The sequence below is a fragment of the Sparus aurata genome, chromosome 15 (assembly GCF_900880675.1).
Source record: "Sparus aurata chromosome 15, fSpaAur1.1, whole genome shotgun sequence".
Taxonomy (NCBI): domain Eukaryota; kingdom Metazoa; phylum Chordata; class Actinopteri; order Spariformes; family Sparidae; genus Sparus; species Sparus aurata.
Genome location: NC_044201.1, coordinates 2,374,201 through 2,395,142, shown reverse-complemented (window position 1 = coordinate 2,395,142; position 20,942 = coordinate 2,374,201). Strand labels below are relative to the sequence as shown.

The window sequence follows — 20,942 nt, the reverse complement described above, 5'->3', positions numbered from 1 at the left end:
CCCTCCCTGGACCCCCTCCATCACTGGCCTCCCTTTATTTACAGTTTTTCTCGATTGCTAAGACACATTTCTTGAAAGCTTCTCTCCTTTACCTAAACTGTGAACACAAACCCCAATTTTCAAGCTACATTCACAAAACCTCAGACTCTTCTTGCAAAACCAAACTTTCACTTCAAAACAGTTCAGTCTGTGCCCAAAACTGAACTTTGTTGTCAAATCGTGCCCCAAGTCAATCAAAATTAAAAACACTACTGAGCAGTCACTAAACACTACATAGAAAAATAGAAAACACAATGCTCAGGACATGAAGATGAATGCATGTTGCAAAACAAAAAACCTGTGCATTTAGCACTTGTACAATAGGACAAAAAACAGAAATCTTGTGCATTTACATGTAGCACTTGTACAGTACAAAAAACGAAAATCTTGTGCATTTACAGTACACGTAGCACTTGTACAAAACAAACAGAAATCGTATGCATTTGCCACATTTTGCCTGGCCAGGCAACGGGGGAAAAAAACCCTGGCATGCTGTATCCAGGCTTGGCATGCCTCCACACCTATGTCACCACAGGCTAATTCCATGGCTTGGAGGAGATTTACCCTGGTGTAAGGTTGCCGGTCGTAGACCTTCCACCGCCATGAGGAGAAGAATTCCTCAATTGGGTTCAGGAAAGGGGCGTATGGTGGGAGGCAAAGATTTATAAAGCCTTGGTTCATATTGAACCACTCTCTTACCTGGAGGGCTCTGTGAAAGCTCACATTGTCCCACACAACAACATACATGGGATGCTCATCCTGCTGCCCCAACAGAGCATCTCGCATGTTGTTAAGGAAAATGAGGAGCTGGTGAGTATTGTAGGGCCCCAGGTTGGCATGATGGTGGACAACCCCATGATTGCTGATGGCAGCACATAATGTGACATTGCCACCACGCTGCCCAGGGACACCAACAATTGCCCGATGTCCAATCACATTACGGCCTCTCCTTCTCCTTTGGGTGAGATTGAACCCAGCTTCATCCATGTAGATGTATTCATGGGGTCTTTCCATTGCATCCAGTTGAAAAACTCTCTGTAGAAATAGATATAGTTTTGTAAGTGATACAGAAAAAGTGATTTAGGCCACTACAGTAAATCACTACTTACAGTAATCAACATAGAATGTGTCTGGATATATACCAACCTGTACATACTGGAATCTTTGCTCTTTGACTCTGTCTGAGTTCCGATCAAAGGGCACTCTGTGCTGCTGTTTCATGCGCAGTCTGTTGCGCTTGAGGACACGACCAACAGTAGTGAGGCTGACACTGTTGATACCCTCCAAATTTGCATGGTCTTCAATGATCTTCTGCTGAATTTCACGCAGTTTAATGGCATTGTCCTCACGGACCATATCAACAATTAGGGTCTCTTGGTGTGGGGAGAACATACCTGTCCTCCCACCCCCATGTGGCAGTCTTTCAATTCTACAAAAAGAGAACATGCAGTTACAAAAAATATACATGGAATACTAGGCCTACAAACAGTTAGACTAACCCTCCATTGCAATACTACAGTACATTGGCACAGTGATGTACTGAAACATATATTTACTTACAGTATACTGTGGTACAGTATATACTGTAATATGTCATACATTAATTTGCTCTCAACATTTACATACTGTACTATAATGTCAAAAAAGATAATTACCTGTTCTCTTCTCTAAATCTTCGGATTATGGTGGACACAGTGAATCTACTGATGTTTGGTTGTACCCTTTGTCCGGCCTCCCTCATGCTCATACCATGGACAAGAACATGGTCAATCACAGTAGCTCTGATTTCATCAGATATTACTGTTCTTTGTCTTCGCTGACCACCTCGACCACCTCGACCACCTCGACCTCCTCTCACACGAACTCTTCCTCTTAGATTTCTATCCATTGTAGTGCCTCACAAACCAGTGCTCTCTGAACTGGCTTTATATATTCCCTCACATCATTAGGCACAAGTGTGATCAATTTTGAATTGTTGTGTTCAAGTGGTGACACCCGTGCTTTAATTGTGTTTGACTTTTGCCACCTGTGCTCACCATTATGCAGCACAGGTGCATCACAATGAAAATGTGTTGGGAAGTTGTGTCTAAACAGGTGAAAAGTGCTCATGGTTTTGCCAAAAGAGTGATTGATTCAATCAGTGGGTTCAGGCAACAGAGAAATTGGTTCAGACAACAGGGTTTAGTGTTTTAGCAATTGATAAAAACTGTAAATGGAGTGCCAGCTCCTCCGCTGGGGTCGTTTCCTGGCTTGGTGGGCCGCCCCCTGTGCCATTTAACTGCTGCAGTTATACAGACAGTCAACATGTCAGCAGACACCTAATCTATTGTGACGTTTCAATGTTTCAGCCTGAACACTAGGTGGCAGTATGAGTACAGGAGTTGTAGTAACTTGAGTAACAAGAGAAGAAGGCGAGGAGTCCAGCGTAGAAGAAGAATAGGCTACAGTCTTCCAACTACCCTGTGGCGGCAACGCCGTTTGTTACTAAGAAATAAAGTGAAGTTAAAGACATACAAAGTTGTCTTATTCAGCGACACAACATCTATTCACCTCATTTCTTCTCTGTTATCTACTTTAAAGTCACCAGCCTGCAAAATGTTCTTGTATTTAATTTTAACTTGCTGCCAGGTCATTTTATAGCCAGACAAGTTTGTTCTTTATGAAGGAGAGAAAGATAAAATAGATAAAAACATAACATGAGAAAAATAGATTAAACAACACACGTGGATAATTTTTTGCACTTAATCATACTCTACATTTCCTGAGTAACATGAAAAGTGTACGACAGTTGATTAGTGGACTTTAAAAGTAACTCCTTTAGTACTTTAATTGTAGCCTAATTGTGACAGTTCCAGTGGAGCACGGTTTATTAATTGTAGAGTTTTGAACTACTTACGCATTAAGCCGGTCCGCTATTGTCTGCCAGGTTTTCTCTCATTAATTACAGCACTGGTAATGCCTTTTTTTCTTATAATGTCTCACCTCTTCATAGAACCACGTCAGGAGCTGTTGTTCAGCAGCCGTGAGATATGAAGCGCGACTCTTATCCACGTTCCCATCGGTGATTCTGTGAGCGATTGCGAGGTCTATTTATGCTGTGAACACGCACTTATCCTGACTATCTACACCTGGCTTGACATAGCCGCGCCTTTTCATCCTGGCTTGGCAAACGTGCAACCAATTAAGCCAGGATGCGCCGAGCAGACTAGATCAAGCCGCGCTTGCTCAATTATCCTGGATATCTTTATTCTACTTTTGTGCAATACCCTTCTGGTCTGGATCTCTGGCGAGCATACACACACGGCTCTAAATCACTCATATTCATAGTCTCTGTGCACTTCCGTGAGCTCATTCCCAGTTCACATAGCTTACCATAGTAACACACATTAAACACAGTGAGTAACGTTAGGCTACTACATTCAAACATGTGTAAAATCACTGCTAGCATGTTAGCACGAGCTAATCGCTCATCACTGTTAGCATTCATAATCACAAACAGTAGTAAAACAGTTCGTATTTACCACAACATACATAAACAACATTTACCTTCAGTACGCCTTAGTATGACCCTGTTCCGCTGATAAACTCTGCATTTAACACTGGAAATGAAGGAAATACTCGGCACTATAGCACAGCTACATGGCATGTATCGTTCCCAACTCGTGTGTGTCCCGTCTCTCGGTTGTTGTTTCCTGTGAGTCCCGGATATCCCACCCCCTTTGCCTGTTTGATTGGATGATAGTTCCCCATAACCATGGAAACCTAGCAGACTGACAGGTGGAATAAGGATATGTGACAAAATGAGTACATCAGATGCCCATACACTGTAGTAAACAAAATAAATTATTAACATGTCATTCTCACATATAATATCATCAACCATTGTTGTTTTTAACCTTTTGTATGGAATATGAACTTACATGGCTTTTATGTAATCATCTTAATCACAAATAAATGCATTATAATGAAATTAACTTATGAACAGAACATTATTTTTTTTTAAATGCTTTTAATCTAGGCAGGGCTACATATGCATTTATATGTTCATATATGTATATGCAAATCAAAATAAGTCAAAAACCCCACCAACCAAGCCGGAGCTGGGACGGAGCATGTATGCAGTGCAGCGGACCTGGTGGAAATTAACACATAGACTAGAGTGAAACCTATCAGCTCTGCTGGCATGGAGGAGACGTAAGGCAGTGGACACATATCCAGTGGAAATTCCAGGTTAGTATTACTGGATCTCAGTGCTGCATTTGAGCGACCATAATAGACTACTGGACCGACTGGAAAACTGAGTTGGACTCTCTGGTACAGCACTAAATTGGTTTAAATCTAAATGGTGGAGACTACTTTGTGTCTGTTGGTAATTACACATGTGAGGGGATGAACAGACATGCAGAGTATCCCAGGGCTCCATTTTGGGGCCTCTATTAGTTGACATTGAGATGCTCCCTCTAGAAAACAACTACTTTTGTTACCATGGTTTATGCAGATGACACATAAATGTATATAACCAAATCACCAGGCAACTATAATCCCATTCAAACACTGAGTAGATGCATTGAACAAATCAATGATTGAGTTTTCTTCAGTTAAAGTTCCAGTCTGTAGTTTTGAGAAAAAAGTGGACTTAGTCAGAAAATTTGGATGAGCGCAGCACCCATGTCCCTCCTTCTTCCTCTCTGCTGCTGCAGCCCTGCCTTCAAAGCCCCTCCCCAAAGAGGAGCCTGCCGTGCACAAGCAGGTTTGTTGCCACGGTAACAGAGGATGCCAGATAACCAGGACAGCTCGTTCAAAATAACAACAAAAAGCCCTGATTGTTCTCTTCCTGACCAATATAACTTAATTACAATGACAAGTGCCTCATACAGATCACAGTAGATAGCCTGAGTAACAAACAATATTCCTCACATAGTGGTAGACGGCGTTACCAGCTAATCATTACCCGGTGCAACGCCATGCTGCCTTTCTGAAGCATGAGTAATGTTATTTCTCTAAACCAATTCTACCACTTCAGAGTGTAATGAACACAAACTAACGTTAAAACTGCCTGGTCACTTGAAAGACACTTTTGCTAACAAGTAGCCATAAAGACAGAGCTAGACATCGGAGTTAGCATACAAGCTCACTAAAAATCAGAGCAGCTGAGTCAGTCCCACATGTATTTGCATAATGTTTTTTGGCAAAAATCTTAATTAATCTAATTAATCTGCCCTTTGCATTGGTATTCCATTTTGTGAGGCCTCTGATGCCACAAAATACAATACCAACGCAAAGAGCAGTAAAAAAGAAATATAAAACACAGAGATAAGACAAAATGAGCAAAAAGAGCAGGATCAGATTTGATTTTATTTGCTTAAAGTTTGTGTAAAGCAAATTCAGCCATTTTCTTCTAAACACATTAAACCCTAACCCCAACCCTAACCCATAAATGTATTTTCTTAAAACATGTAAAAAGCCATTCAACCATTTAGAATTTAATTTTGGAGCTAGGCTCACAAACTGTGTTTCAAAATTTCAGTGTTCAGGATTTATGGGCGGGTCAGAAATCAGGGCCGCGTTCGGTGGTTTTTCCACTTGCTCTCGAGTCTCGGATAGCATCTCTTACATAGTTTGCAGCAGAATTTGCTCCTTTTCTCCTGGAACTGAGCTCTTTGCTTAAATCTCTGATTTTGTTAAATAACAAAAAAAGTAATACTAAGGTATTACTTTTTTTGTCATAATGTAAAGTTTTTCCCTGAAGCCACTGTCTGAACTATCTATTTATTTATTATTTTATTTTTGTTGTACCGCAAACGTCAAATGGCACATTGAACTAAAGCACCCAGGGAGCCTTTCAAGGTATGTGCAAGTGAATAAAAAATGAAAGACATGGCAACAGCGAGCCAAAACAGATCCTCTACCACCCAAATTGCATTAACGGCGTACAGTAGCGGCTCCGCTGTCCGTCCTCGGCTTGCATCCTCCCGTCCTGCCAACAGCAGGTGCCACCATCATGGCCACCGGCATTATGTGCCCGCCTGTGACTGTCTCTGCCACGCCGATATCGGGTGCCACCATCATGGCCACCGGCATTATGTGCCCGCCTGTGACTGTCTCTGCCACGCCGATAGCGGGTGCCACCATCATGGCCACCGGCATTGTGTGCCCGCCAGAGGGTGCAAGGTGTGCCCATGTTACAAATATTGTACATTTGGGCAATGAAATGCATTTTGCTGAAGGTGCAAATCCTGAAAGTGATGTTACATCGTGCATCCTGTCATGCCCATGTAATGTTAGCAAATGTTATTGCATTTAATCATGACATGGTTTGGCCTCATTCCCTGAGCGGAGTCCATCTGACAGCACAATGATAATCCACAGGTAATATTTTATGTGCACCAATATAGCTATGACAAGGAATTATATGTAGACTGGGGTTTTATGTTTGTGTGTAATGTAAAACATGGACCGAGGGACACCTGAAATGATTTTTTTTTTTTCACGGACGTTAGTTGCTTTTATACAGAGAGAGACGGGAGCAGCTAGCTCAGACAGAGTCAATATGTGAGTTATCATTTTCTGTGCGCATGCAACATACATGATTCAGTTATTTCATAACTAAAGCTTCTCCAAAAGCTGGTATTATCCCTCACAATGGATAAAAATTGGGCAGAAAGAGTAATTGGGGAGCTTGTGGTAATAAAGTAACCATCAGAAAAGTAACTGTATGAAAGAAGTATGGAAACTAAGTACACGAGGCGGCTCCCCTCCCGCGTGTGGGCATGGTTCCAGTGCCTCTCACTGACACGCCCCCAGCATTTCACAGCAGAGAGAAGTGCTTGTTTTTCCATGATTTTGAGACCTATAATTTTATTTGTATTATTATATTAATAGTGTCCTCTCCATGAAGATCATAAAGTTTTTCCTACACGTAACAGCCTTTCAGAGCAGCTTCAGTCTTGTTCTTATCACTGTGTGGGTAACAGCTGGTTACCTTGTACACAGGCAGGATGATGAAGCAGTTTGTGATCAGATCTTCTCATGTGTTGGCATATAATAAATCCAGTATTTATTGTTTCTGGTGTGGACACACAGGGTGGATGTAGGCAGAGTGGAGGATAGAGAGGCTTGCTGAAAGTCCCCAGAAATGAGCAGGAGGGCATGTGGGTGCTGTGTCCTATGTCCTGCTACATTTCTCCTTTCATGGTCTGTTTTAAACAAGTGAGGCTGATCATCCCTGAGCATCGTGTTTCATATGTTACATCATTCCAGTTCTCCCTAAAACATGTAGCTTAAAAATACAAGTGCATCTCTGTGTTAGCAGAGATGCAGCCAACTTTTACTTCTGTGTTATTATTAACGATATATAGAAAGGCATTTTGTCATCAACTCATCTGACGTCCCTGCAGCTGTTTAAGCTACTTGACAGCTGATCCAGCTGTGATCAGCTGCAGCCGTCATCAAAAACAGACGTTGCTTCATGTGGCGCTGCAGAGGAAAGGAGGTCTCACTTGTCTGAAAACAAATGTCCTGTCTTCTCTCCTCCCGTGGTTTCCTTGCATCCCTCCCTGAATCCTCACAAGGAGGGAGTAAGACGCAAGGTAAAGATGCAAGTGAGAGAAACGTGAATGCAATTTAGGTGAAATGGGATGCTCTTAATATGTTTAGCTTGCTATAAAATCAATGAATACTTACATTACAGAGAATATTAACTGGTGTATTCCTGTTTTGGTCTGGGATGCCTCTCAGAAGAATAGCCACAGTGGCTGTTGCCCTGACATCGCAGATTTCACATAATGGCTGGTGTCAGGCTCTGTATAGTATTATCAGAAATTGTTATTGTCACACCCCACTCTGGTGTAAATAGCTTGGGAAACATTAACACACACATGGAGAATCAAGCAGAGAAGTAAACCAATCTAACAACTGGGAAGCCAAAAGAGCATTTCTTTTATGAAGCACAGTGTCAAAATAATACATTCTAAAAGCTGGTCATTGTCACATTGTGTGCAGTGGCAGCTTGTTTTGTTCTTGTTATTCTAGTTGTTTTCTCCCTACCTATTTCCTCCTTACTTTTCCCTCACTTGCTCCTCCCCTCAGTGTGTCTGTGTTCATGGGAGTGGCTTACCGGGTTCCTGCCGAAGCAGAAAGATGCACCTGTTCAGCATCAGACACTTAACCTGCCTCTACATGAACCTGGTCTCTTTACCACTCCAGTGCCAGATTGTCCATCAAGTTAAATCCTCCAGCGTCTCTCTGCTCAGCCTGCAGTTTGATCTGCACCTCTGGAATCTAACCTTGCTGCCACCAAGCCACAACATCCTGCCACCATCAGTGTATGAATTACTGTAAGTGAATTACTTTGAACAGACACTTTAACAAACACTCATTTTGTCATGGGTTTCTGATTTAGTCATGTGTATACTGTCTCTATAACATGATCAGTATTAATTCATATTAATATTGACTTCATTACCAGCAGCAGTAATGGTTTCACTTTGTCAGAATGGTTTCACTTTGTCAGTCTTTGTGTGTCATCATGGTAAAATGTGGTACTGTTGTAACAGGAACTAACACAGAAGCCACTGTGCGTATTTGCCAGGTGTGTTTTGTCAATGTGATAGCCTGACAACCATGCAAGATTCAGTCATAAACGTCACAGTTGTGTTGTTGAAAACCTAATGAAGGCCTTGTTCGAAGACAGGTGTCGTCCAAGCCAAGCAAAGGTGTGGGTAGTAAGGAGGTAGAAAATTGACCATCTGTCCCCCACTTTATGTTCCTTGCCCATGTTTTTCTTTTTAGATAATTGTAAACTACTTCCAATCTTTTCTATCCACTCCAGTGTAGCTGGTATTGTTTCACCTTGTCTGTCTGTCTGTCTGTCTGCCTGTGGACAGATTATGTCACCACAATAACAGCACAACTGTGCAAGACGCTGGAAAGGGTGCTTTAGAGATGTGTAATTGAGATAAAAATGAGTGGGGTCATGTAATATTGTCATAAGTGGTAACTGGTAAGAACAGGAATATGTTGATGGGCACTGCAGCTGGTTTGATCCCATCACAATGTCTCTATTTTTAATAATGAATAATATAGACTGATGTCTGTTTTCAAATGTATATCAATGACATGAATGAAGGACCTTAGTTGTGTGTGAAAGTTCATGTCCTGTCTGTTTCTTCTGTCAAAAGTTTCACATTGAGAAAATGGCAGTCAGTCCTAAATATTTACCACACAACAACAATGTCAAAATATTATTTTTGCCCGTATAAAATTACATACATTACACATTAACACATTTTCACAACATCAGTTTTGTTAGGTGTACTTTTCACATTTTACACTAGTTAATCTGTTTCTAAGATTTAATCAAAATTAGATAATCTAAGGCAAAACCCAGGCTTTGAGTGGTACGGAGACCAAACTTTATCATTGGAAAGTGTCTGCCTAACTGAAGGGAAGCCATCGCCTTATGACTTGGAATTAGATTGTGCTAATGGCTTTAGGATGTGATATGAAGCATAATGCTATCAACGCCCTCTGTGTCCAAATGGGATTGATGGAAATCTTATTTTACTGTGCAAATGTGCAGTGTACAGGGTTTCCTGATATATAGTTATTTAATATCTCAGGAAACCTGCACATTGCACGTTTGCACTGTCATATTTAGTTCACATTTATCATATATTGCACACGTCACGTACACAGAAGGACAGTTACTGTATATAGGATGTTTATTCTTGTTTAGAAGTTTTTGTTATATTTTTATTCAAATTTTTATTTTATTCTTTGTTACTTATTTCCATTTGTACTGCTATCTACATTACTGTGAATGGGGGGATCAATGAAGGAACATCTTATCTTATCTTATCTTATCTTATTCAACCATGGTAAGCACTATACTTGTCATCTATTAAAAGGGAAGAAGTACTATAGGTAAATATTAGCTGTAATTATCTGCTATACATTCAACATGCTTGCTACCATAAGCTGCAAGTTAGCTTGCATTTGCAAAATAAAGGTCATATTTCAAACTAAATATCATTTGATATGAACATAAAAAACTTGTATATAATAAAACAGATGGTGCCATCGTAAAGATGGTACATAAAGGGATGGCAGTTGATTGTCTAGGCTTCATGAATGCAATGTGGCCAACCTTGAAATGATAACTGAGCATTGCTTCCTGTCTTACTCTGGATATGACAAGAAGTACAAATAAGGGAGTATAACATTCATTGCAGTTGCATCACACTTATAATTAAATGTTTTCCTTGTAAACTTTCTTTGTGAACTTTGCTGCTGTTACTGGGCTCCACTCATTTCATTATTGTATAACATACTGTATACAGTAGATCTAAATTTTGAGGTATATGACAAAATTATCATAAAACGATGATACTGAAATGAATCAAGAGTTTACCATTGAGTTTTAAAGTCATCATTACAACTGAAATTATCATTGAATCCGAATTGTAGTTTCTATCAAGAAGCAATAATTCTTTAGTGTTACCTTTCCATATTTTGCATCAAATACCATCGTACTGTTTCTACTTCCTGTTTCTACTATATTTGCAGGGGTCAAAACAAAAGCTACTACTATCATTTGTGGAAATAAAAGACAAACATATTTTAACAGTTAACTTAGTGACTTTTTAACATATAGAGACATGTCCTGTATGGAAACAATGGTCACTGGCTCCTTGGTCCTTCTTAGATCCAGTTAGCTCCTTGGTCCACAGTGTAGAGGTTGAAGAGCAAAGGAGCAAAGCAAAGACAAACAGATGATTTCTAAAGCACTGGAGAAGTCAAACAACATGGCAGTCACAGTGTTGGGCAGCCTGTCCAGGTGACAAATCGAAAATGCTTAATAGTTTTAAGTGCTGTATCATAGTCAACTGGACGTGTTTCAGTTTCCTGAAGACGTTTCACTTCTCATTCAAGAGGCTTCTTCAGTTCTAACTAAATGGAGGAGAGTTGCATGCGTTCAAACTTTGTGTGGGAATGTCCTCACAGAGTCATTAAGGAGACGTATGGGTTTTTGAGCCAACTGGCCTTCATAAGACTAGCTGAGCCCAGGTGTGAATGGTGAGAGAACTCAGTACAGCATTGTAGGTGCGTGATAAATAATGTCTTTGGCCAACTCCTCTGTTCAAACATGGTTGTTCCATAACACGTACAGCTGCCTACAATACAGCACTTAGAATTACCATGACCTCGATGACTGGGAACCTTCATCAATATCTCATTACTTTGAGTCACATTTTCATAATTTTTACCTTCATAGTTCAAGTCCAAGACAACGCAAAACATTTAAGTCCAGTTTTAGTCAAAGAAAAGTTATTACATGTTAATCAACTCCTGCTAGCATAACAGATCTGACGAAGATGGGGAAATGGGAGAGGAACTACGAGCTAGGCTGTCAAGCTGTGCCTGTCTCCATCTGTATGTGATGTTTTGAAAGATTGCTCATGTTCCCGCCCTTACATGCAAAAGACTTGTTGCTCTGTGGCAATGAGCTAATATATAACCACACTTTTGGACATTTGGCTTTCTCCTTCATTGCCACTCGGAGCAGGTATCTGTTTGTTTGTCTTTGTGGACGTGTGTGTGAAGCGCAGTGAGAGACCACCCCCTGCACAGGACAGGCACCGACAAACTAGACAAAAGTCTAGACAAACTAGATGTACGATTGGGGGAAAATATCATGCATCCTAAGTCATGGAAAAAAGGTTGCTGATGAAAATTTTTAAAATGTTACCATTCTTTAAAGCAACATGAAGTAACTTTTCTACCTCAAACTACCAGCTTCAGTCATAATAATAATAATAATAATAATAATAATAATAATAATGCATTTCATTTGAAACTGCCTTTCAAAGAACTCTAGGACACCACACATAACAACAACAGTACAACAAGAAAACAGGGGACAATAAATAAAAATAGATAAGTAAGAGGATGCAATTACATGGCACCGGCTCAGTACAGAATTAGACTCAGCAGTCCTCACCATACAGGAAGTCAACCAGGCCGAGTTAGGCAGAGTTGAGTTTCCTGGGTAAGAATAGTGCAATAGAGTTGAATAGAGAATAGGCAGGAGTGTGATTATATGATTAGGCTGATATAGAGTAAGCCACGCGGAATACGTGTGTTTTCAGGCTAGATTTAAAAGTGGAGACAGTGTCAGAAGTGCAAATGTCTAGTGGGAGAGAGTTCCAGAGGCTGGGGGCAGATCGGCTGAAAGCTCTTGAACCCATGGTGGTTAGGTTGGCAGATGGGGTAAAGAGCTGGATGGTAGAGGAGGATTGGAGAGTGCGGGAGGGTGTGTGGATATGGATCAGTTCAGCGAGGTATGATGGTGCCAGGTTATGAAGGATCTTGAAAGTGAAAAGTAGAATCTTGAAATCAATGCGGGATTTGATAGGGAGCCAATGGAGTTGCTGCAGGGCTGGAGTGATGTGTTCAGCAAAGGGAGTTCTGGTGATGATACAAGCAGCGGCGTTCTGGACCAGTAGGAGGAGTGATTTCTGAGGAAGACCATGGAGGAGAGAATTACAGTAGTCCAGACAAGATGTAACCAGGGTGTTTGCTAGAATAGCAGTGCAGGCTGGTGTGAGTGAGGGACGGAGGCGGTTGATGCTGCGTAGATGGAAGTATGCCGACTGGGTAACATTATTGATGTAGGCTTCAAAGGTTAAGGTGCCGTCCAGGATGACACCCAGGCTCCTTACCTGGGGTGATAGTAGGACAGTGGAATGTCGATGGACATGGAGAAGGGGTTGTGCTTTGCCAGGGTGGATCTGGTGCCAGCGAGGAGGACCTCGGTTTTGTCACTGTTCAGTTTAAGGAAGTTGAGTGAGAACCATGATTTATCTCCAGTAGGCAGTTGGATAGAGCTGTGGTTGTGGAAGTAGGCTTGGTGGAGATATAAAGCTGTGTATCGCTAGCAGTGGAATTGAATATGGAATTTCCTGAGAATGTGTCCAAGGGGCAGAAGGTAAATAGTGAACAGGAGGGGGCCAAAGACAGAGCCCTGGGGAACACCGCTGGAGACAGGAGAGGAGGAAGATCTTAGGTTCTTGAGTTGGACAATTGTGTGCGACCAGTGAGATAGGATTTCTGCCAAGCCAGAGGGATGTCAGTGATTCCAATGAAGGCCAGCCTGTCCAGGAGGATGTCATGACAGACAGTGTCGAAGGCTGCGCTGAGGCCGAGGAGAACCAGGATGCAGAGTAAACCAGAGTCAGGTGCCATCAAAAGGTCATTTGTGATTTTCACGAGGGCAGTCTTAGTGCTATGATGGGCACGAAAGCCAGACTGAAATTGTTCAAAAAGGTTGTAATGAGACAGATGGGTGTTTAGTTGAGCTGCAACAATTCTTTCGAGTATTTTGGAGATAAATGGCAAGTTTGAGATAGGACGAAAGTTGTTCAAATCATTTGGGTCTACACCAGGTTTCTTGATAATTGGAGTAATTGCAGCAGTCTTTAGTGATGATGGAACAACACCAGAAGTGTGTCAATATGTTGCTGTCGTCCAAAGCTGTCAAGGCATGAGGTAAGGTCCTTTGTAAAAACATTGTTGATGCTATCCCAGTGGATATTAAAATCACCTAGCAATATTAAGTTTGGGGACACAGAGCATAGGGTTGTTAGGAAGGCAGAGAATTCCTGTAGGATGGCATTTTTCGGCTTGGGTGGTCGATAGATAGTGGCTAGAATAGTAGGAGTCATGTTGGTGGTACAGTGCCTTGTAATGGGGTGAATCGCGTCTCTGTTTCTTGTCTTCTGTGTAACTTCAGTGAGAGGGGAGGATCACAGCGTTACATACATGTTTACTTCAACAAGTTTTCAACACATCACAATGTCATGATGTCATGGGTTCTGTTGTCGTCAGCACCTACATTATGTCTGACAAACTTTAACACACCTGGGATTTGTGTGGTGTTACACTCAAAAACTGCGGGAGTTTTGATTAGAAACACTTATTCATTGTGTTTTAATATGAAAAATTCCACCACCCCTGCACCCATAGTGTGCTATGACAAACAATCTTATTGTCATCATGTGTCATGCTGAAACTTTCATATTGTGAACCTCAAATATAAACAGCAGACAGTGATTCAGCAAGCCTAAGAAAGGTTTCCTCCAAGTTCATCCCAAAATAAGTTACATTAACACAAACACAGCTGACATGGTTTTCTTTTAAATCTTTGTCCAAGACATAATGTCCAGGGCCAGGGACAACATCACTGTGTTTCTTCTCTGACTGTTTGCTTTGGTATGGGGTTGCTGTTAATGTGAAGAGGCCCCAGCACTGTGACTTTTGGATGGGTGTTTATTTTAACCAGAATGCCCGCCAAAATGTTTATGTCACTGATGCTGAGCAGACATAAGAGCTTTTTAAGGGGTGCTTTTTAGAGAGAAGCCAACATTCCCTAGACCTCCTATGCTGTAGTATGCCTGTTGTACACCAAGTATGGTCATTATTCATTATTGCCCTCCCAAAATATGCTACAGATTTTATCAACAACTCTGACTGCAACCCAAGTTATTAATAGGACATGTCTCTATGTTAATGATCAGATAATCTCATTCATCGACCCTGTTCACCTCTTCATTACAATACCTTCAATATATAGTCAACATCACTGTTTTTGGCAGTGTGACGTATGATACGACTAATGTGGTGATGTCTTTGTTTATCCCTTAACTTCCTACACTACTATGAGGGTGACATGTTTGCTGACAGTGGCATGTTATGCAGTCCAAACCACGGTTGCAGAGTTCCTTTGTCATTTTCATCCAGTTATTATGGCCACCATTCTAATAACATACATTTAATTTTTGAAAGATTTCACGAAAACCTTGATCTTAGGTTATCAACAGAATACTAAGTCATTTGACCTGACAAAAAACTTGGCAACCAATTGTACAAGCAGGAATTTGTGTTTCTCTGAACTGCTACCCCAGATCACAATCACAATTCCTGTGTTGACAGGTTTTCATCAAAGTCTTAATGTCTTACTGGGTAAATACTGCACCATTGCTACCAGGTAGTGGATAAATACAAACAGTGTGAATAGTTCCCAGATTTTTAACTCCCTATGCATTAAGTTTACAATACCTTTCATATGTACATGTATGTATAACTGTGTACAGCACTGGTGCACAGTTATGGAGCAAGAACAGTAACATTAAAATGTGTCATTGAAATCAACACAGAAAACACTGGCATTGAAATGCTTGTAATTGAGAAAGTTGGGTAACACCTTTTTTGAAGGGGTATGCATAAGTGTGACATGACACAATCATAGCATGATATGAACTCTCTCATGAACATGAAGGAGTCTATAAATGTTTCTGACTCTAGTCTTCAATTGTCATTTGGACAATTATCAATTTCAATGCAAAGTTGACATTGTTCGAAATGTCTTTGTTATGACAACTCCACGTTAACTGAGATAATACTGTCTTTATGACAGCCCGACATCAAAGCTAGGGTCCGTAAATTAGAGAGATGTTTTGTTATAGAACATATCTTCTAACATTCTGACAATAATCATTAAATGCTCTGTCAAATAAAAACAAAAAAATCCAGCAACTGCTGCAGGCCTCCCAGCAAGCAAAAGACATCATTTTGATGTCTCGGCTAGATAGAGCCCTGATTTAGTTGACTATCTGTGAGCCAGTTCTTGCTAAAAGGATTTTAAAATTGTGTAAATGTTGTGCTTACTACTGCAGGTTGCAAGGTGTATGATATTTCATCAAGTAAGAAAAGTCAGCAGTGATTAAAAGGTCAAATCCAGGAGAATCATGAACATAGTTAAAACATCTTGGTTATAGACAGGTAAAAATAGGTGAGTCTGTAGATGACACACTGTTGCAGCCTTGCTTGACATGCACGTGAGCAGCGCTACTTACGCAGCAAATGTGGCTGCTAACCTGGACGCATGTAAAGCAAGACTGCTCATGCAGGCAGTGTGTTCAGCCCGAAAGAGCGAGTCAGGCCAGCAGCAGACACAGACTCGCACTCAGATGCTAAACATATTGTTAGTTCTGATTCTGACTTTTAGTGTTTGCACATGCGCTTTACAGCAATAAGCTCATGGTTATATTTATGTTTCCATTATGTCCTGGAAGCTGCTTGTTAGCAACTCACAGCCTATGTAGTTCAGATTTACCAAAATGTATATGAAACATTCCATGAGTAAATTATGTCTATATAGTGATTTCGGAGGAGTAATATCATGTCTCTTTCAAACTATAAATGTTCAAATTACTAAAAGTAATGATACAAATTTGTGTTTTGTGACACGTTGATGTTATAACAGTATTTTAGCTTAAGTGTTTGCCTTAGGAAAGGGCTGAAATAAAATGTATATGTCACATGCGAATGCCATAACACTGATGGCATTGGCATTACATTTGGGGTGGAGTGTGTGTTGGTAGGCAGATGTCTGTCATGTCTGCTGTATCCTCGTCCAGTGGGAGCTGCTGGTCCATCATAGACCTACTCTGCTGTTCAATATTTGCCACGTAACATTACTTTAGAATTCTTTTAATGATTTATAATCAGTTCTAGTGTGTCCTCAGTTTATAGGTCTCTAGTGTGTGTAATACATCTCGTTTTTTTTCGTCTTGTCTCGTTTTCTTCCGCTTTATCCATGCGGGTCGTGGGTGATGTTACCGCTTTTATAGCGCCTTTTTTCAAGGTGGAGAGGGGGTACTGGGGCCAAATCCAGTGACTCTATGGGCGAAGGCCAGGGTACTCCCTGGATGAGTCGCCAGCTCATCGCAGGGCCCTTACTGATGGCAGTGGCTGCCATGAAGGTGCCAACTGCACATCAGGAGCAGTGTTGGGGTTGGGGTTCAGCATCTTGCTCAAGGATGCTTCGGCTTGTAACTCAGTCCCGCCCTGGGGAGCCAGGGATTCGAACCAGCGACCTTCCGGTCACTAGTCCTCAGCTCTACCCACTGAGCTACATATGAGCTATATTATTATGGACTATGGTGGCAGTGGATTATTCCTCTGAGTGGATTATTGTTAACTCTACTGAGTAAATTGCGTCTTTCTTTACCACATTTATTAGAATATTTATTATGACAATATAATTTGAACAAATTTGCCTACATTCCTACAGTTTAGTTATGTGTCGAAAACTGCTTAAAAGTGAAAACTTTGAAATTGGCTGCATGCTTTAAAGCTAGGGTCTACAATTTGAAAGATTGATCATTATTATTAACGTCATTTAGACGGTGGTTATGGCCCTATAGTACGACCTACACGATGTGAAGAGCAAAAGGAACAAAAAAAATCCATTCTTTCTGGTGGCTGCAGGCATGCAGAGAAATTGACCAATAGGAGCCATGCAGCCCGGATGGCTCCTATTGGTCAATTGCTCTCTCGTACCCTCCATCCAATCCCCTCGACTCCCCGGCTCCTCGTTGTCCTGAGACGTACCGCCTCGTCCCCACCCCCCTCCGCATAGAAACTACAAGTGGTTTGTAACCGCTCTGAGCTGCTCAGCCACAGACACATGAACCCATGAATTCAGCGCCTGCTTGCTCCCCCCACACCCGGCCGGTCTGCCACTGAAAGCCCCACCAGGATTGTGTTGCCGCCGTTATTACCGGTACTGGTGCCGCGTCGAGTCTCCCGACACACAGCCGCCGCTGCAACCTGAGTGGGTTCACTCTGCACACCGCGGCTCCACCGAGCTCCAGACCCCGACTCTCCCTGCTTATCTCCCCGACACACAGCGCCCTGTGCTGGGCGCGACCAGTCTCTCTCCAGCTCTGGAGCTTTCCTCGGCGCCTCTAGCTAGCAGAGCTGGAGGGAGACTGGTCGCACCGGACGACCGGGCACAGGAAGCTGTGTGGGGGAGAGAAGCAGGAAGACATGGGGTCTAGTTGAGCCGCGGTGTGCAGTGTGTAGAGCAACCCTGCTCAGGCTGCAGCGGCGGTGCCGATACAGCGGAGTTTATGTTGAACAGGTTATCTTTTTACTCCGCATTCAAAGCTGGCGCCATGTTTGGTTTCTGCTGGCAGGCTTGTTGCTCTGCTCTGCTCTGCTGACAGGGGTGTGTCAGGAGGCTCAGAGGGGAGGGGTGTGTGTGTGTGTGGAGGGTGCGTTTTTCAAATTTTTCTCATCGTCTTTCAGATCGTAGACCATAGCTTTAAAGGAACACTGTAGTGTATTATACAGAGACTTTGGAGACTGTGTTGGAGACAAACACAGCTTTCGCTAGCTGTTAGCCATTTGCTACATGGTAGTACCTGTAACAACACACACAACTAACATTATTCAGACACACTAACCATTCTGAAATATATATATATATATATATATATATATATATATATATATATATATATATATATATATATATATATATATATATATATATATATATATATATATATATATATATATATATATATATCAGTGTTTCCTCTAGGATTTTTTTCAGCAGCGGGGGCAGGCTCTCCGGGGAGCCGTGGCGGCGTAAACAAAAGACACTTGACTGCAGATTTTACTTTTATGCCCAGCATAATCCCCCTTTTTATTGAATGGCTGGCATGGAAAAGGGCTTTTAAAGGCTGAATGTAAAAATAAAAAATAATAACAAAAATACAACAATAAAATAATAAAAAAAATAAAACAATAAATAATAATTTCTTGATGGGGCTGTAGAATCAGTGGCAAAGATTGCACCCAGGCTCAGAACAATGATTTTTTCTGGGTTTTGAGAAATATTTGAACAAGCTCATCTGAAAATGTAGTCAGCAGTTACATCATGGTGTGTATATATTTGCTTAATGCTATCAATTAGTTTACTCACGTTAGCGACACTGAGTTGAGTAGGCACCGGGCCCAATTAATTAAGCTACCGTTATGTTACGTAACCTTAGCTGGCCATCAATATTTTGCGAATGTTATTGAACTTAAACTAAACTAAAATCTATTATAAGTTTTCTTAAGCTAATAAGTCTACCTTTTCTCCGGTAAGTCGTTGCCCTATTTTCAAGATGACACTCCTCTGACTCTCTGACCTGGTGCCTGGGTGCTTGACGTGATGTCACTTTCAAGGCCGCGTTCTCGCGAGTAATTAACATCGATGTGGCGGGCCGCCGCTCCTAAATGAATGTAGAGGAAACACTGTATATACATCCACCGTATGCTACTGCTAGTGTAAGAGGCATCGTCTTCCTGAGAGTGTCGTGTAGCAGGCAAGGCTCTTCAAGTAGGCGTTGACAGACGGAGCTCATTAGCATTTAAAGTTGCAGGTACAGAAACAGCCTGCTCTCAGTAGAGCTCACTTGAGCGACTTTTATAGACAGCTGAAATTAACGACCATGGTTTGGTTTGGGGCAATGCATATCGAATACAGCGTTATTGGACCTCTGACAGCTGTGTGAAATTGATGCAAAACAGTATGATATGGGACCTTTAAATACAGCTGAAAACCAAAGTTCAAGGGCAAAAGCTGGCAACAAAAGTGTAAGGAGCAGGCAGGGCAAAACCATGAAGGACTACAAAAACATTAAATAAAGTACAAACAATAGAAGCTCTTGAAAAGCAGGAACACAAAGGACATTGGATGGAGATGCATGACTAAACAGAACAGATTAACTTACAAAGAGAGAGTTAGAGTGGAGTTTACGATTTTCAATTTAACTTGGAGAAACCATTGCTACATGCGAGGTGTTTGGTCAGAGGCCCCAGAGCCGACCAAAGTCCATCTCCGGTGATGTTTTCTCATGAGTATGCAGATTGCAAATCTAGTTCTTCAGATACATTTATGACAGGATCTTTTAACATTTTGTTCTGCTAATGTCAGGGCTAATGTCCTGCTTTCCTTTAGTGCATTCCTTAATTGATCTTAATTGAGTTATTCACAATACACCAAGCTTTAACGATTCAACCGATTTTAACCGGAGATGCCCCATATAAATATATATCTATCTATAAATACAAGGAATCTCTGTCTGTCTGTGTGTGTGTGTGTGTGTGTGTGTGTGTGTGTGTCTGTTGATCAAATATCTCTATGGATAAGGATCACACTGACCCGAGACTTTCAACATGGCTGCTGCGTGGTTCAGTGGTGTGCATCTAAGTATTTGTTTGGACTGCAATGATACCGTGAATAAATTATTTCATAAATGCTTTACAAATTCCGCTGAGCATTGTCCACCAGAGCAACCACAGTCACGTGCGCACCAGAGCCAATCACTGCACACCGTGGCCACGTGCGCACCAGAGCCAATCACTGCAGAGCTCAAGCCCACGACATACCTGAAGAAACAAGCAAATTTATACCTGCAAGCGGCGCGAGTTGGACCGGGATTTTGCCGGCGGTTCGGTCCGTTCTGTTCTGTTCTGTTCTGTGCATCTAAACTGACTGTTGTGGATCCGCTAGCCGCTAGCTACACAGCCCACCTCCCGAGGCGACGGACCGGACGCATCGGCATGTCCATAACCGGACCTAGGGTAAATAATGTCCGCCACGCTTTTTCGCGAACATTGCCGTCACGTTTGCTTTGTGTCTGGTGCAGGAAGAAACGGTAAAAACGGGCTTTTGTCACGAAAGTGTCCAAGCAGCAAGTTTGGTTGTTGAGGAACAGGAAGTTGTGGGAGGGACCTAGGCGGATGATTTACAGGCAACGACGGTCGGTGTGTAGACAGCGATATTGAGAGTTGAGAGATTTGTGACATTTAGCATGTTTGGAGTGTATAGTTAGTGTGTTATGTTGTGTTTGGTGTAGTGTGTTTAGTGTATAGTGGAGTCGTTTTTTTGTTTAATGAGTCAGAATAATGAGGAGATGCTGAATGTGGAGCAGGCAGTCCAGCTATTTATTCAGCTGGAAGGAGCTCAGGCAGACCTGAGCATTGCCTGCATTTAAATGTAA

The 20,942-nt window shown here is 41.7% G+C and overlaps 2 protein-coding genes across 2 annotated transcripts in view; one reads left to right on the top strand and one right to left on the bottom strand.

Moving 5' to 3' along the window:
- Positions 1-248: 248 nt before the first annotated feature.
- On the bottom strand, positions 249-1,478 carry LOC115596777 (uncharacterized). Its single transcript, XM_030442185.1, has 3 exons — positions 1,186-1,478; positions 604-1,074; positions 249-269 (listed from the first exon to the last, which is right to left on the bottom strand). The coding sequence occupies exons 1-3, from the start codon at positions 1,429-1,431 to the stop codon at positions 249-251; spliced, it is 738 nt and encodes a 245-aa protein (XP_030298045.1). The 5' UTR covers positions 1,432-1,478.
- Positions 1,479-8,226: 6,748 nt separating this feature from the next.
- The window catches only part of kcnk18 (potassium channel, subfamily K, member 18), a 30,569-nt gene continuing 17,853 nt past the window's right edge, over positions 8,227-20,942 (top strand). The window contains exon 1 of the mRNA XM_030441748.1: positions 8,227-8,375. The gene's annotated coding sequence lies outside the window, so the exon portion shown is untranslated. The remainder of the gene's footprint in view (positions 8,376-20,942) is intronic.

Coding starts and splice junctions, on each gene's coding strand:
- LOC115596777 (XM_030442185.1), bottom strand. CDS start 1,431: ATGTTCTCCCCACACCAAGAGACCCTAATTGTTGATATGGTCCGTGAG. Junction 1,075..1,185: donor AAAGATTCCAGTATGTACAG/GTTGGTATATAT, acceptor CTATTTCTACAG/AGAGTTTTTCAACTGGATGC. Junction 270..603: donor ACCGGCAACCTTACACCAGG/GTAAATCTCCTC, acceptor TTTTCTATGTAG/TGTTTAGTGACTGCTCAGTA.